Below are 17,211 nucleotides of genomic sequence, written 5' to 3' on the forward strand. Positions count from 1 at the left end.
TTGTAGAACTATCAGTTTCACATTCTGTTTGCCGTGTGAGTGGATGGATCAATCAATGCATCCAGTTGCTCTATTTAAATGCCAAGCTGTAACAGACAGAAATGGTCCCTTGAGAAGTAATTTAGGGCTCCTCAACTGGATGAGACCGCCTCCCTGTGAATGCCAAGTGCCCATAAATTTGTTAGAGACATAATCTGTAAAAGTTAAGGTTCCTCACATCTGCGTGCCTCTTGTGGGTGTCTCTGAATAACATGGTGTTGCCATAAGTCTCCTTGCTTCACTTCACAAGCAACTCATAATCCACCAGCAGCCTGACCTAGATATAACCATCCCTGTGCTCACATCGTATCCATATTCATTGGGCTCTCTTAATCATAAGACAGCCCCTTGAGCAGAAGAGAAAAATCTCTAATTAGCTGCTATCATCCAATGGCAGCTCATTGGGCTGCGTTTGTCTTGCCTGCCACATGTTTTTGTTTTTGTGTGTTACTGCAGTCGTTTTCATGCAGGTTCAAGGCTGGCTGTCATTCGCCATACCTGTGGTCACTTGTTAAATTAAGGTGGTAATGAGTTTCATGAGACTCTCATTCTGACACAATATGTTTGGTAGAGTAAGCATCATGCGTGCTTGAAGCTGCCTGCTTAGTAGTTCAGAACACAGACCACATGATCATGACTGACTGAAGTTTGCAGCTGCTGACATTCAGAAAAATAAATCAAAAGAATGCTTGCCTTCTTCGGATTGTGTTACTGTCATCCTCCAGACAGTTACTGGTCTTTCATGGAAACCGTTTCCTGCAATAAGACCCAACACTAAGACAATACCGAAATTCATAACAGGCACACTCTCCTACTATTGTTTACAAAATTACTAAATGAAGTGTCAGTTGTGGCTGTAGGCTGATCACATTGGTAGCCCATATCAAGTCAAATCAAGAGTTACAGTGAATTGCATCAGATTTCTGGTTGCATCAAACCATTGTTTGTGAGCCCATTAAATCTTTGTGGTGTTGGGGTAGACTAATATATTTGACTTCGCAACTAACAAAATTATCATTAACACCCAATAACAGTTGGAAAAAACACTGCATTCATCGTTCTACTTCTAAATTAAAAGAGTTCTCCAGTTTACTATTTGTATTGTCTTTCGATAAAATTTGTAGACTTCAAATCAGTATCGGTCAAAAACAGAGAATCCTACAACTCCCAAGATGCATCACCCCTGTCTGGTAATCACTTTCAAATGCCACATCTACTCTGTAATGCAGGATTTCTGTTTTGTTTGTAGTTTCAAGCCAAAGGCGAGATAACCGAGTGATGCCACTTGAGTGACTTTTACAAAGCTCCGCCCAGAGCCATTATACAATTGTTCAACTCCCAGAGATTACATCCATGTTGACCTTAACCCTTCAAATGTATAAAGTGAGAATTGTAAAAGAAGGTTGGCATTGAGCATGAAACAAAAACCTATAAACATCGTCATTTATTCTGATCTATTCTAGGGTTTTGTGCAACTGTCCAATATCAATGTTCTTGTCTGGGGAATATGTTGAGTGTTCCCTCTTACTGGTAAAAAGCACTGCAAAATGTACCCCTTTAAATTGCAGGTTATTTTCAGCAGTTTTACTGAGGTCAAGTCCCTTCTTCCAGACTTCATGAGTTAAGAAGCACAAGCACCTCAGTCTCTAAAAATATAATTATGTACAACTGTCAGACACTCAATCAACAAACTCAAAAAGAGACACACTTCTGCTGCAAAATTAGATGCAAAATAAAAGAGAGCTTCTTCCAGTGTAAAGTTTGACAGAAACAGAAGTGTTGGAGGGTTTAATGAAAAAAAGTCTCAATATCTTCAAAGGCTGAAAAATGAAAAAACATCAGCAGTCAAACAAAAGCAGCACAAAGTTGACAGGTTCCTCCTGTGTTCTCCAGAGAGAATTCATGATTGTTAAAAAACACACACATTTTTGTACCTCTATAATTATGAGGACCCTCCTTCTCTCCTAGGGATGAACCCAAAGAGAATTATCACTCGACTCTTGTGACAGCATTCAACACAATTCCCCCAATGAAAATGATTGGTAAACTTAGCGCCTTGGGCTTGAGTACCTCACTCTGCAACTGGTTATTAGACTTCCTCAACAGACCCCAGGCAGTTTGGATTGGCAGCCACACCTCCTTCACTCAGGTTGAACACCGGGGCTCCCCTCAGCTGTGTGCTCAGCCCCCTCCTGTTCATCATGTACACCCACTGCTGCTTCCCCTGAAAATAATCAACTTGTTAAATTTGCAGTTGACACTACTGTGATCGGTGGGATTACAACCATTGATGAGACTCCATATGGAGAGGAAATCAACAACATCTCAGAGTGGTGCTCAGAAAACAACATACTGCTCAACGTCAGTAAAACCATGGATCTGATTGTTTATTTTAAGAAAAAGGAGGTGAATACACACACCCATGTCTACAACAGTTTTAAGTTCTTTTGAAGCAACATCACAAACAACCTGATAAGGTCATCACACAACTCTATCCTGGTGATAAAAGTTTGTAAAAAAACAACTGTATTTCTAAAGGAAACTTGAGAAGGCAAAATTCCTGTGCCAAGTTCTTGTTAAGTCTTACAGAAGACCAAGAGAAAGCATCCTGACTAAAAACATTATATTACTGGCATGGGATGTGCACAGCCCCAGACAGGAGCACTCAACAGCTAATGATTAAAATAGCCCAGACAATCATTGGTACTCATCTATCGAGATAAGCAATATTGGTGACAAGAGGTGCCCGCAAAGAGCTCAAAGGATATTAAAAGTTAAACGAAAATGAGTCAAGGTTGTTCCAAAACACACTGAATAAAAAAAAGGCCTTTAAAACAATAAAAACCAAACCAAATCAAAGAGGCCAAACTCAGATAAAATCGGAAGCAAACTTAAATTGTCTAGACGTATACATAAACGGTTAAGAACAGTCTCTCGTTGTCATCTTCAACTTCAAATCGCTTACAACAACTCTTATTATCTGGCTTGAGCGCCGTGGAAATTGTAGTCCTACAATTCTATCTTCTTCGCCCTTAAAAGGTTACCAGTAGGTGGCAATATTTTGGGGGTTATTTAAACAAAAGGAAAATTGTCTCTTACAATGACAATAAATTCACTTTGAACCGGTACTTTTGGGAACACCATCTACATCACAACTACATGGCAAACTTAACACCTCAAACATGCAAAAATGGGCACCGATTGCAATCTTCTATTAGCAAACATCCTACCACTTGAAAATGGTTTTCACAAACGTATACGTGCATTAAACCACATACACGCGATTTCTTGGCAGCTTTGACAGAGTTACAATTTCTTTTTAGGAGCCAAATTGCAAGAAATTACTATTGCATGCTTGCATGAAACGCAAATGTCAAGGTGTCCAGTGTCAATCAATGAAAGAAAATGAATTGAATTACCTCAGAGGCAGAGAGTCTGAGAGAAATGCATTATCTGTTCATCCACTGAATCCCAGACCACAGCATCATCTGGATTTTTCATTTCATCTTCCACTTGCAGCAACACGCCACTAATTGTTCATCCTCAAAATGCTAACTGAAGCAGTTTAGTTTGTGTTGACTGTAACTAAGCAGCTCCACTGCTGATCTAAAATTAAATAAGAGTGATTTAGATGCTTAAAAAACTGCTTTAGTGAGTAGCATCACAACCATTGGAGTGACAACTTTTAGGGACAACAGACAAAACAAGCCCTTCCCACAGGAATTTGACCTCATCTATTTGTTTAACAAGCAGTGGGTGTCATCTTAAATGCTGCACCCCTGCAGCCTCCTGCCCCTGCGATGCCTCGAGGCATGGAGACATTTCCCTCCTACCCCTGATCAAAGTTTGCTTTCCAGTGTGGGCGGGAGAGCCTTTCATCAGTGTTTTCTCAAAGCTATATCCATGCAAATCACAGCATTTATCCCCTGTGCACTGTATGCAATATGGGTGGAAATGAATACACTGCCAGTGATATGGGAACATTGCAAGATAAGACTCACAGCAGGCGTAGTGCACCACCAATGGCTCTCTGAGGGGAAATAGCAGGATTCCTCCCACACAGAGATCAGATGCAGGTGCAGGGGAGCACCGCTGAGCCAAAGCTGCAAAGGAGGACTACCATTACAGCACAAATCCCCAAATATTGTCAAAAGGGATCTGTCAGCAAAAAAGAAAAATATAGAGTTCCACAGTCCTGTGGCATGTGCTTAAATTGCACTGTGGTTGAGTGAGTGAGGACACTAGTTGTTGTCATCCTCAGAGCACTAGCATCCGGGGGCGTGAACTCCTGTCTCTGGAGTGGACCTGTATATATGTGACAGTATGATTAATGCGACTCCACACCCTCTGCATTATTCGACCCTCGTGGCGCTCACATCTAGGTAATGAGGAACGGCTCCTCGCCAGCTGAAACCCCCCTCCCCCTCTATGCACATGCCCTCCGGTGCAGCCATCAGAGCAAGAGGATGCTCCGAGCAGGATTTGCCATTATGGGTTTCCTCATTACAGGAGCAGCGTGATTTTAGGAGTTGATGGGCTTCACACGCTCACAGGGGCCCGGGGATGTCATCCCTGCCTGGGAAAAACTCATCAGTGGCGAGTGCGGGTAGCAGTACAGGCCTGCTATGGTGTTGTTAACGCCAGTAGTCTTTAACCCCTTGAGCTATTTCTGACCAGCCAACCACCAGCAGCTGCTACTTGACAATTTCCATAAAAATGAAGCTCGCTCACCTCCATTATACTCCACAAATCAAACCAGTCGACAGGTAATGAAGTGAAGGGACTCGCTACTTACATTTTGTGAATCACATAATGTTTACAGTTTGACCTTCATAGGCAGAGCTTATTATCAATACCTTTACATTCCCTTCATATGTACCCTATGTGAAAAACAGACATATCTTAAATATGTGTTTTTATGAGCAATTTGTAGACCAGATGACAAAAAGGAGAGACAACCTGGACCCACAAATTAAGATACAAAAATATTGCCTGTCTATGATTGGTTAATAACAAAGACAGCTAAACATTGAAGGCTTTTCTGGGTCAGCAAATGTCAAATAAAGTTATTAAATCCCCATTCAGGCTGTCCACTATTTAGCCTCAGCCACAGTTTTCTGTGATGGAGCACCTCTTCTTTCTTTTGTGGGTAACAGAAAAGCAGTTAATGACTAAACGCCCATGAGTGTGAAGTGACTTAAAACTAAGCTGTTTTTTAAATTAACTAAATATAATAATACTAACTGTAATTCGACGGTAATAGAATCTACTAGAGACGAAGTACACAAACAAAAAGATAGCGACACTAAATGTTATTCAAGCTGAAATGTTGAGAGAATAGAATAGAAATGTCTTTGCGTACCCAGCAACAACCTTTGAAGCTCCATCCAGTCACCCTCATCCCAGTTTAAAGTCAGTTTACATGAACTCGCATCATCAACAGCTGCTGTTTCTTCAGTGTTTGATGCAAATAGTGATGGTTTGGATACTGTTCATCTAAACAGCCTTCTTCAAAAAGTGTGTGAAGAAGAGGGGTCAAGACACAGAAGCTTTGCACCAACTCCATTTAAGCCAAGTGTTTTGAATACATATATAAGTATGCTTCTAAATTCACTTCACTTTTGAGTGTTCTGTTGATGGGCTCTTCTATCTCAAAGTGCAATGCTCAGGAGGTGAAAGAGCAACTCAACTAAATAAATAAGTATTAAATCTAAAGGAAAACATTAACATTTTAAAGGAGTATAGTTCAACATTTTGAGAGATTACTAACTCAGTTTCTTGGTCGAGAGTTACAGATGATAAGATATATATTATTCTTGAGTCTGAACAGTAAATATGAAGCTGGAACCAGCAGTTGGTTGGAAACTGGAAGCAGGGGACAGTGATGCCAGATTTGATTAACACCAAGAAGCAATCAAAGTATCAAACATGCCCAACCGTCAAAGAAGTAGCCCAATTGTTTTAAAATGTTCTTAAAAAGGTTTTTTTTCATTCATTCATACAGTTCCCATTATGTTAATTGACTGACATCGACCTCTATAAATACACTATGTGAGTAGTATAAATGACCCTTTGCTTAGCCCCGCCCCCCTGCTGCTGCTTCGTCAAGCTGTCAGAGATATGTTACCCACACTGCCCACACTGTCACTAACTGCACTCCCTGAAGAAATATTAACCTTTTTTTTTTTAAATACGAAATAGCGATTTCAGAGAGAAGCAGACACAAGGGTCTACAGTATGCATTTGAAGGATAAATCCAGGATGGCAAAACTATTCGGCAGTAAAAATACGGGTTAAAAGTGTAAAATAGAAGCTAAAGCCTACAGATCACAGTGTAAAGTGAACCAACACATCACCTGTTGATCCATTCAGAAGAAAATGAAATGAAGGAACACTGTTCCTGTAAAGCCAGGTAGGTGCTCGCTGTTCAAACATTAAAAAGCAAAAGCAGCATGTGTAATCATTCAGTACATCTTTAGTAGCTTGCGTCGAATAGGGGGGTTAATGCTAGTTAACAATGTGCTAAAGTACACTGCTAATGTTAGCTAACCAGGTGATTACATAAAAATGTAACGTTTTAGAAACGCAAATTGCCTTCCTCACTCTCTGTTACAAGTACGTATCTCTAGTACACAACTTTTAACATTGACTTGCTCCAAATCCACAAAACCAGCCTGAAAAATCTGAAGCAATTGCATGAATGAAAGGAGCAGAGCCAGGAAGTAGAGCAGATGCTACACTCTGATTGGCCAGTCTGCTTTCAAGGGGTGGGATTTAGCGCAGGGTCAATTAGGTGAGCTATTGAACTCAGTGCCCTGTCAATTTCACGAATAATAATTGGGAGGAGGAGCCAATTAGTTAAAATATGGCCTAACCCCTGGGGGAAAGGGCACAAATTATACAGAAAGTATTTCATGAATATTATAAATATTTTGTTGTACATGCTGAATACAAGTTTAGTATGGAACATACCCAAAGAGACACTAAACCCTTTTGAAATCCGTGATGGGAACTTGCAGAGAAAGAAGAGTAACATGAAGAGAGGGCTGATCAGCAGTAGAATTTCTTCCCAGTCAAATTAACAGCAAGAATTTCCGCACCGCTCTCTCATACAACACAGCCTCGCCAAATTTTAGTGTTGAGGGGCGGGAATCCTCCTTCCTATCACTTCTGCTACAAGGTTATATAACTGCTGGAGCATCACTTACACATACAATGACAGGAAACAGACACTCTCGCATGCAGTGACAATCTAAAAGTGAACGCACGAAAAAACACACAAAAATGATTGCTGTGTGGCGTCTGGCCTCGCCTCCGTTTCAGGGCACTTCACAGATATATTGATGGTGACATTTCAAAAGGGCACCGCACATCATGATTGAAATTATAGGTTTGTTTTCTTTAATCTTTAGGGGCCCTCTGATATTATGCATGTGAGAGTATACACACACAATCAAAGTTCAGAGCCTTGGGTCCTAGGAGGTTAGAAAAGAATAGTGATGAGATTCACCCCCTGAAAGAAACATGCCTCCTTGCCATGCGTGTCCTTGCCCCTACCTGATTTCTCATGCAGCGTGTGTGCAGCTCGGAGTTGAAGCTGGTGTTGTTGCACCGATAGCAGCTGTGTTGGTAGAAGCAATGTTTTCACAGGGATTCAGTCTGTCAGGAGATCTGATGAGCCCAGCTCACACTTGATATCACATTCACACACAGAAACACACACACTGGGCTTCAATCCTAGAATCAGCAAGACATCCAGGGATTAAACACATAATTCACAAACTAAATGAGGAAGAAAGCCAGGGAGGAAATTACTTTCATAGTAGGTGTTTGAATATGAAAATCAAATTGATTAAATATTTTTTGTGTTAACACAATCAGTGTGGAGGATGCAGAAGCCTCTTCAAAGAACATCACACAAGAAAGGGTTTATGTAAAATACACTCAGGGTATTTTTCCACATTAAAAGATAACATAGGCATAATAACAACAAAAACAGCACTCTCAAAAGGTATGTTTAATATTGATTTTTCAAATAAATCGTGAATAAACACGAATAAAGAGCAAGGACATTCTCTTCCTCTTCCGTTTGTTTTAGTGGAAGTATGGAAGGAGCTCAGTCTTAATCAATACTTTGCGCATACATGCTAATAAATGACTCGACTCAATACACTCAATGGCATACTGCCCCCTCTTGGACAATTTTGGCTAATAAAATATTTTTTTCATAAACGCAACGAGAGAGAAAAGGCATTTTGGGGGATTTTCTGTGTTTTCTTTTTTCAGTCTTTTATTATTCTTTTTTCACAAAAGCAAAGCATCTGTGTCGCAAAAATAATCTCATTAGAGTGACACCAAGCACACATTCCAAGACTTGTAACCATTGCAGATGCCTCAGTTATCCCAAATACACTAGTGCTGGGTTGCTGAGGGTGTTAGACCCCATTGTGGTCTTTTCTCTGTCTGAAATAACAAGATGTGTCTGGCTGAGCTCTGGATAGGATCCTTTTTTTCTGCTGCCAAACTACACCGATTCTAACAGAAATGGGATGAAAGAAACAGGCCTCAGAGTCGGCTGGACAAGCATCTATGAAGCTGCGGTGCTGTAATGAAGGGGGGGGACATTGATGCAGGGTCAGGCATCAGGGAGTGGAGGAGAATGTTTAGGTTGTTGCTCTGAGAGAAGCACAAAAATGTGGATGCCGGTGCAGCAATTACAATACCTGCACTAAACTCACAGAGCTTATTATCTTCAAACATTGCTGCTGAAGAGACACAACATCACAGTGTAGTTTGAAGGTTAATGATGCAACACAGGGGGGTGTTTAGAAATCTATTTCAGTATGCACAAAGCCAGTGAGATATATAAAAATGAAGGAATACTAGAGATATACAAGACATTTTGCCCTCCTGCAACAACCCTCCTGTATACTGATTGGAGTGGTTTATTAAACTGAATACTAAGTAGAGAAAACTAAGTAAATTTTATTATTTTACTTATTACTTTTCAAACCAGCCCCAATGGGCAGTACCCTTGCCTGGGCCAATCATAAAATAAATCTGTGCCTGTGTTGAAAAGACAGTTATTATTTAGATGAAATGCCTTGCCATCCCTTATTGTCATTGGCATCTAATTGGAGTTCTTGTTCGTTATGAATCCAAAGGCTGAAAACTCCATCTTTTACAAAGAAGCAGACACTTTGTTGGGAAGGAATCAGTCACATAACATAGAGTCACATAACATAAAGCAATAATATAGCCAAAAGAAAATATGAATATGATGGAATATCTGTCACATTTCCAGAAAAACATTATGATGCACTATGCTCTCCGTCTCAGCAGCAAACCTTAATCACATCACGGAATAAGCATGACGCTGATTTGATGAAAGTTGGCCATGAACGTAATAAAGCTGCCAAGGTTATTAGAAGTGCCACAGGCCATTTTACAACAGCTCACACACCTCGTATTGGATTATGGAGAGAAATATGATGAACCAAGGAAGTAGGGCTTGCCCATTTAGAGAGGACCTGGGGAGGTTTAATGACTTGTGACTGAATCCATTCATAAACATTAATATCTCCTGCAATGACAATCTGCAGAGGTTTCCCTCAGTTGGTGGAAACTTGAAGACATCCTTTTAAGGTATGCTGCAGTTAAACTGTGTGTACATATCAGCCATGTGTTGCCTGTGTACAACATAAACACTCCAGTATAGCTCTGATCACAGGTTACATCCAGCAGCTAACAAGTGTGATGGGGTATTTAGGGTTTAAAGACGCGTTTGTCCCCTCAGTAGAGTTGATAAGGCTTTAGATCGGCCACTAATAACATCTAAAAGTGCTCATTTATCTCAGATGGACTTGATTTTTACATTTGGATTAACACTGAAACTATACTCACTCCAAGTGCCTTCAAAACCCTCTGACAACAAAACATCAAAATGAATGCACTTTGCGAGTTTCTTTTGCAAGCTCACAAGAAAAATAACTGAAATGTCCACTTGGCTCTCCACAATGTTTGACCAACTCAAAAAAACCATCACTTTATCTGTGATCATCTGTTTGCAGAGAGCCAGAAAAAAAGCGTTCACCTACTTGTACACCGCTTAACTTTTCTCTTTCTTGTGAATCACAGAAAAACAGACTGGCAGATCGTTTAAACAGCGTCTCTGAACTGCAGTGGGAAGCAGGAATAATTGAACATCTGGATAAACAAACCTGACTCCACTGAAGAGCTCAGCTATCAGTTTGCTGATAAATTCAATCATCTGAGGTAAGAACCCAAATATGAGCTCAACCCTCTGAATCCTTTAAGTGTAGATTGGTTTGGGTTTAGTGAGTAGATCCTGAGGATTACTGATCAATAAAGAGTTGAAATACAAACACCTTCTGTCCATCAGGTAGTACTCATTCAATAGATAAATGCCCCTTCTAACTCGAATAATACAACATTATAACTTTAGATTATTATCATTATTACTGATGCATTAAGCATAACATTTAATATACTCATGTGGTTTGTCCTCAAGTAACAAGCTTTATTTTGTTACTTTGCAAATTATTCATTTGCAAAGTAACAAACCAAAGCTTGCAAATAAATGAACAATACTATAAACTAATTTAAAGTCGAAGAACCTCAAATTTGTACAAAAGTATAGTAATTGAGTAGAAACTACTTTACAGGGTAAATAGTAACTGGACTGTACTTGTACAGCTCTTTTCTAGTCTTCCGACCACTCAAATCTTTAACACTCCATCAGGTTTATCTAATCATTCAAACCCATTCATACAGGCTGTGTATGAGGGAGCAATTTTGGGTTAAGTGTGTTGCCCAAGGACATATGGACTAGCAGAAATGGGGATTGAACCGCCGATCCACTGTTGGATCGGCAGGACGATCCTGCTCTACCACTAAACCACAGTTTCCCAAGGAAAGGGGTTAATAGAGGACTTTATCTAATTTTAGTCCCAAGGCCCTGAGGCCTGTTAATCCAGCCACCATGACTGATGGATGATGAAATGTTATGAGCAGCCAGCTATTACCATCTACAAACACAGTTCTCATTAATTAGGAGACAAAAAAGAAAAATGTCAAAATTACCATCAAATTTAAATTAGCAGTTGACGAAGTTGGGATCAACTTCTGCTTCCATAAGGTGGCTTCTGATTGGAGAGGACAGGCCATTTCAAGTCTTTTTTGTAAGTACCATGAACTTGAATTTTATCTGAAATTAGCTGGATTGCCTAGTGGCACCAAGACAAATTCTTTTAAAGAATCAAAAAACGATTCTGCTGTCTTCAATGTTAAACAAGAGCTAAAAGGTTTTGGAGTGACAGACAGTAGAATGACTGCAAAAGCCAACGCAAACAAAGTTTAATTCTCCTCAGTAAAGTGAAAGACAAATCCTACTTTAATTTATATTCAGGAGACGTTGGCCCCCCTAAAATCAAACCTATGAGCAATAAGGTGAGAAAATGGTAACACAGTTAAACGCCTTAATCATCCTACTAATGTCAGACCCTGTCTGTGATGGGAACAAAGGCTGTAAAATTAAGACCTCAGATTTCATCTTCATTTGGGAGCTATAACAGAGCAGCGCTGCTCTGGGTCAAAAACAGATGGACATGGATTTATCTTTTAATTCATAACCATGAGCTCTGAGTGCAGCATAAGTGGATCTTTGGATTTCACTAATTCTCTCATATCACTTTAGGCTTTCATTATTTTGACTTTAGAATAAGCCTGGAACATGTTTTTTTTGTAAGAAAACAAATAAAAACAAAAAACAAGGTTAATCCTTCTAAAAGTGTGAAATATATCTCTGTCCGTCTCTATGGTCTCCACATCCAGAACCACATCTCCTCTTCGAGGCGTCTCCAAAGAAACTGCAGGCTTGAAGGAAATCTTGACGAGACAGTCGGAGGCTGTCACATCAGGGATTACGTCTCATTAGAGCAGCACTCCAAAGCAGCTCCCCCACATTTCTCCTACACAGACTGAGTTTGATTAGTCTTTTTATCTAAGCTACGACATCTCCTCTCCATCTCATCGCTCTCTCTCTCGTTTCCCTCTCTGCTTCCCCCACCGGCAGCTGATTGTCCCTCCTGAGCTGCAGGGAGCCATCAGGAAGCCGTCTGGGAGTCTGTGTGGCGATGCAGGGATGACCATTCATCCCTGAATACTTCCCTCTACACATGGCGGAGTGTCGCACGACGCCCTCATGCTCCTTGTTATGAACACTGGCTGGAAGGTGAAGGATACAGATGGTGACATGCTCTGTCCGACTGCCCTCTGTCAGCCTGGAGCCAGGGTCGTCATCCCTAACTGAAGATGGCACAACAACAAGAAACATACAAGGAGTGACACCATATGTGTTGCTGTAATTCAAAGGACACAGTCAAAGTGATGTCAAAGCACACCAGCAGTTAAGAAAGAGAAATTAGTTAGTGGGGCTGCAGCAATCAGATTTACTGTTTTTGCTCAAAATGTATCTCTGGTGTTGAATACGGTTACTTATTAGCCAGCAGAGGGGCAATTAAAATTAAAATTAAAATAAAGTCTCCTGAACAGACTAAGAGAGATAAATCTCTGTTTTGGTATGAACCATTACAGACCAGCTGCTTTTGGCAAACACATTTGTGCTGTGAGATTTGAAGCTGCCCACAAGTCTGGATTTCACATCTGTGCCATTTTCTGAGCCTCTACGGACTCAGACTTCACTGTTGCTGAACTCCCAACACCATCTGCAACGACTTAAATATATAAAATTCTTATTGTGTTCATGTCACAGCAAAAAGTTTCAGATAAGCAGCACTCCAATATTGTATTTGACATAAATGAATACAAGTTTGAAAACTGCAAACCTTTATTATTTATTTTTCCTGTGTATCAGCCATAAACCTCAGCATACTTTAACGCAGAAGCCACTAAATATAACATTATGACATTGGAATAAATATGAGTTTGTACTAATTTAGAACAACTATAAAATGCTGTAAAGCTGCAGTGAGGATACAAAAATAACCCCTAAACATTATGCATGTATGTGGTTTTGTTGGAGATTGTTCATTTCAATTTGGTTTGGATTTCCAAGGAGGCAGATGTACTTTTACAAAACCCTAAGTGGCATTTAATCGTATGATAACACAACTGTAGTGTCTTGATTCTACATATGCTTGTTTATACCTCCTAGTTATGAATACTGTATGAGTGTTTCAATGGTGATCTTGTTGCTTTTTCTGTCAACCTCTGACGTCAGAGCCACGTCGTTAATTAGAGAGGTGAGGGTGCTGTCCAGGGTGCTGGATCCTGAGCCGGCTCTTTCAATGCAAAGCAGCCACAGCAGCAACGGGCGTGCGTTTTGTGTGCCGTGGCGAGTTTAAGGACTCACCAGGACACGTGGATAAAGTTATAAAAGGAGTACGAACATGTTTTGCTTCCCTGGAAACAGGGAACTTTTAAGACACATTTAAGAAAAGCTCGCTAACATGGATCTGCTTCCAGCCCAGGAGGCTGCCAAAATCTACCACACCAACTATGTGAGAAACTCTCGAGCCATCGGCGTCATGTGGGCCGTGTTCACCATCTGCTTCGTCATCATCACCATGGTGGTCTTCATCCAGCCCTACTGGATCGGGGACAGCGTCAACACCCCGCAGGCCGGGTACTTCGGCCTCTTCCACTACTGCATCGGGAACGCGCTCACCTCGGAGCTCATCTGCAAGGGCAGCGTGCTGGACTTCGCCTCCATCCCCTCACCGGCCTTCAGGACCGCCATGTTCTTCGTCGGGACCTCCATGCTGCTGATTGTGGCCACTATGGTCTGCTTCAGCCTGTTCTTCTTCTGCAACGCCGGGAACGTCTACAAGATCTGTGCGTGGATGCAGCTGGCCTCAGGTGAGCAGGACTGTGGTCTGTATGCTTCTACTGCACTGCATTTCAGAGGTTCATTATGTATTTTAAGTGCACGTAATTTGTTTGACAGTTAAAGTTACTGGTCGGATTAAGACCAAATAATAAATATAAGATCATTGTGTAAATATGACGCATTGTTATTGATTAAAGTAGTCTGCATAATGATCACTTTTACACTTTTAATAGTTAAAAGTACATTTTGCTAGTTATACTGTGAGTACTTTTTGAATGCAGAACTTTTACTTACACTAATGAAGTAGTTTTAAATTTAGGCATTACTACTTCTACAAGTAAAGAAATAGATAAACTCTTTCACGATTGGTGGCATCCAATGACAAAATGAACATGAATCATTTTGGGTAAAAATCTACAGCCTACGGTAAAAAATGTATTCATGTAGCCATTTATTATTTTGTAGGATGCGTTTTGATCACATTTTATTTTGTAGTACAGAACTGATACTGAACTTACATTTGAGTAAAGCTGAGAGATAAATATTGATTATTTATTATGAGTTATTATTATCTGGGATTAAACCAGTAGTAATCCATAAAATATCATAACTTTATTGATATTGAGGCATTGTGTTAAAAATGCTGTGGTAGTACAGCCATACAGTTACTATGTCACCTACAAGTTTACCGGGTTTAACATGAAGGTTTGAAAAACTAATGAGTAAATTGGTTTTCATACCTAGAGGTAAAATCTTGACAAAGGTTAAAGGTCACACAGTGCATGATACTCTTAGTTGGCGAGCGACTCCACCACTTGCTCTACTTTTTCAAACTTTATAGTTGCTTTAGTTTCTATTTCTAACTATCCAAATAAAGACTGTGTTTCTACATTTTGTCATGAAAGTACACACTTAACAGAAACCTTTTAAGTCTTTACCAAAGTTCAGCACCTGAATATCAAAACTCTGAAAAGAAGCAGTGAAGGATGAGTCTTCTGAACGGTTCCCTCTAAACTGTGTGAGAGTGTGATAAACTCATCTTCTCACCTCTCTTGTTTCATGCGAGGTGTGTGTGTTTGTATTGGATGTGTTGTTCTTCACTAAGGAAGCCAAGAAGGGATCCAGTTTCCGCCCAGACTTTGACACCTCTGATGGTGGATTGGTTACATGTAACAAGATCAGGTGTTGCTGTGTCGTTAACTGATCAAAACTCCCACCTGAAACACACCAGGGCCAAGTGTTATCAGAAATATTATCAAATAAATGCATTTTAAGAATCAAAAGTAAAATATTTTGTTCTGCAGTAAACGTGTCCCCTGTGACTGATATATTATCATAATTAAGTTTTAATACTGATGCAAAAAATGTGTTAACAGCATTTAGATACAGTCAGGTAGTTTTTCTAATGGTTTCCAACCTAGAAGTCAGGCTTCGCCATAAGGTCACCAGAGAAATGAATGTGATACAAAAAATAAATGTGTGCATTAAAAAAAACATTCTTTAATCTTTGCATTTTTGAATACTAATGAGTAATTTTAACTCTTTGGCCATCAAACAGATATTTAAATTAAACCATCTGAGAAGTTAAGAGGGGAAATGTTTTTTTCTGATTTAACTGCTAACAACTCATAGACTTCTGAATATGTTTTAATGTAAAAATAGCTAGGAACAAGTAAACACAACAATATTTCCCTCCAAAATGTAGTGGCATATAAAGTAACATAAAATGGAAATACCCAAGTACAGTACACGTACAACTGCAAAATAACACGTAAGTCATGCAGTACATCTACTTAGTTACCACACCATCAAATTTAACTTGACAATTTGGAATGGGCATATCTGAAAAATTCAGATTTGAATCTATATTTGTACGGCATATGTGGCAAAAACCCAGAGGAGCCTTTACCAGATGAAGAGCATTTAACATTTAAGAACTTTCATAGCAATACATGAAATACAAACAGCCCCACTGAGCATCCTTTGCTGCTGCACCATTAATAAATTAAACCTTAGGCACTTTATGGGGTTTCATCATGCCTTATCCTGCGCTAGGGGCTCAGAAGAACCTCCCTAATAATTATTCAGCAAAGTAACAACACACAGGGGTAATTATTCCAAGGCTCCACCACTTCAGTGTCCCGTCTTCCCCTTGCAGCTGTGTTGATGGTGATGGGCTGCATGATCTACCCGGACGGCTGGGACTCTCCGGAGGTGAAGAGGATGTGTGGCCAGAGGACGGATAAGTACAGCCTGGGGAACTGCACGGTGCGCTGGGCCTACATCCTGGCCATCATCAGCATCCTGGACGCCCTCCTCCTGGCATTTCTGTCCTTCACTCTCGGCAACCGTCAGGACAAACTGCTGCCGGAAGACTTCGAGGTGGAAGGAGGAGCAGGTAATGAAAGCAGATGAAGGTGGTGGTCACGGAGCAAAGCAGGGAGGTAACATGTCTTCTCTTCAGCTTGGTTTGCGGAGTCAGTATGCTGGTTGTAGGCCTTTTTCACAGCAGACATTTTGACTTGTTATGGAAGGAGAAGCATAAGTGTTTTTTAAGCTCTAATGTTGTGACAATGGGCCGGGTCCACAATACCAGAACCCTAAAACTGAAGCTGCTACATGTAAATGGAATTCAGCCATCACTCATTTTATTATTTACACCTTAGCTTTTCCTATGCTGGCACTATTTGAAGCCTACACTTTCCTTTTCACTTTGCCACTTCTGGAGAGAATCGTGTATCTTTACAAATTTCACAGAGATGGTTATACAAATACAACTATATATAAATACTCCACTTAACTTTTCTTTCCTGATTGGTTAAATTAAAAGTGTATAAATTCAAAACCATAAAACATTATGAAATGCTAAACAAGGATGATTTTAGGATTTTCGATCAAATTGCAACCTACTGTATATTATTTGATGCATTTTTTCAACATAGTACAACAAAAGAACACAATTTTTATCTTAAATATTGGTTAAAAATACAAAACTTACAACTTATTAGCAAAATGGTATGGTAATTCATGTGAGTTGCAACCCAGCGAGGAGGAAACAAAGGCTCAGTGTCTTCAATCCATTAAATACAGATATCCTTAGGAGTGTTTTCCCTCTTTTACAGCAAACCCCTGATGAACATGGACCTTCAGGACCACATGGACCTTCAGGAGTGATCAAGATTAAATGAACCATTTCATAATGTAGTTCAGGTCAAACTGCTCACCTGACTCGTTGTGACCTTTGGTTAATTGAAACATAGCAGTCCCTTACTGCTTCACAACCCTAACAGTAACAGCAGTGT

General features: G+C 40.1%; 1 protein-coding gene across 1 annotated transcript; it reads left to right on the forward strand.

Moving 5' to 3' along the window:
* The first annotated feature begins 13,365 nt into the window (after positions 1-13,365).
* lhfpl5b (LHFPL tetraspan subfamily member 5b) lies at positions 13,366-17,159 on the forward strand. The gene is made up of 3 exons (XM_054609186.1): positions 13,366-13,938; positions 16,068-16,307; positions 17,032-17,159. Exons 1-3 carry the CDS (start codon positions 13,530-13,532, stop codon positions 17,040-17,042), a joined length of 660 nt encoding a protein of 219 aa, XP_054465161.1. The 5' UTR covers positions 13,366-13,529; the 3' UTR covers positions 17,043-17,159.
* The last annotated feature ends 52 nt before the right edge of the window (positions 17,160-17,211 follow it).

This window comes from Anoplopoma fimbria, chromosome 12 (genome assembly GCF_027596085.1).
Source record: "Anoplopoma fimbria isolate UVic2021 breed Golden Eagle Sablefish chromosome 12, Afim_UVic_2022, whole genome shotgun sequence".
Lineage (NCBI taxonomy): Eukaryota > Metazoa > Chordata > Actinopteri > Perciformes > Anoplopomatidae > Anoplopoma > Anoplopoma fimbria.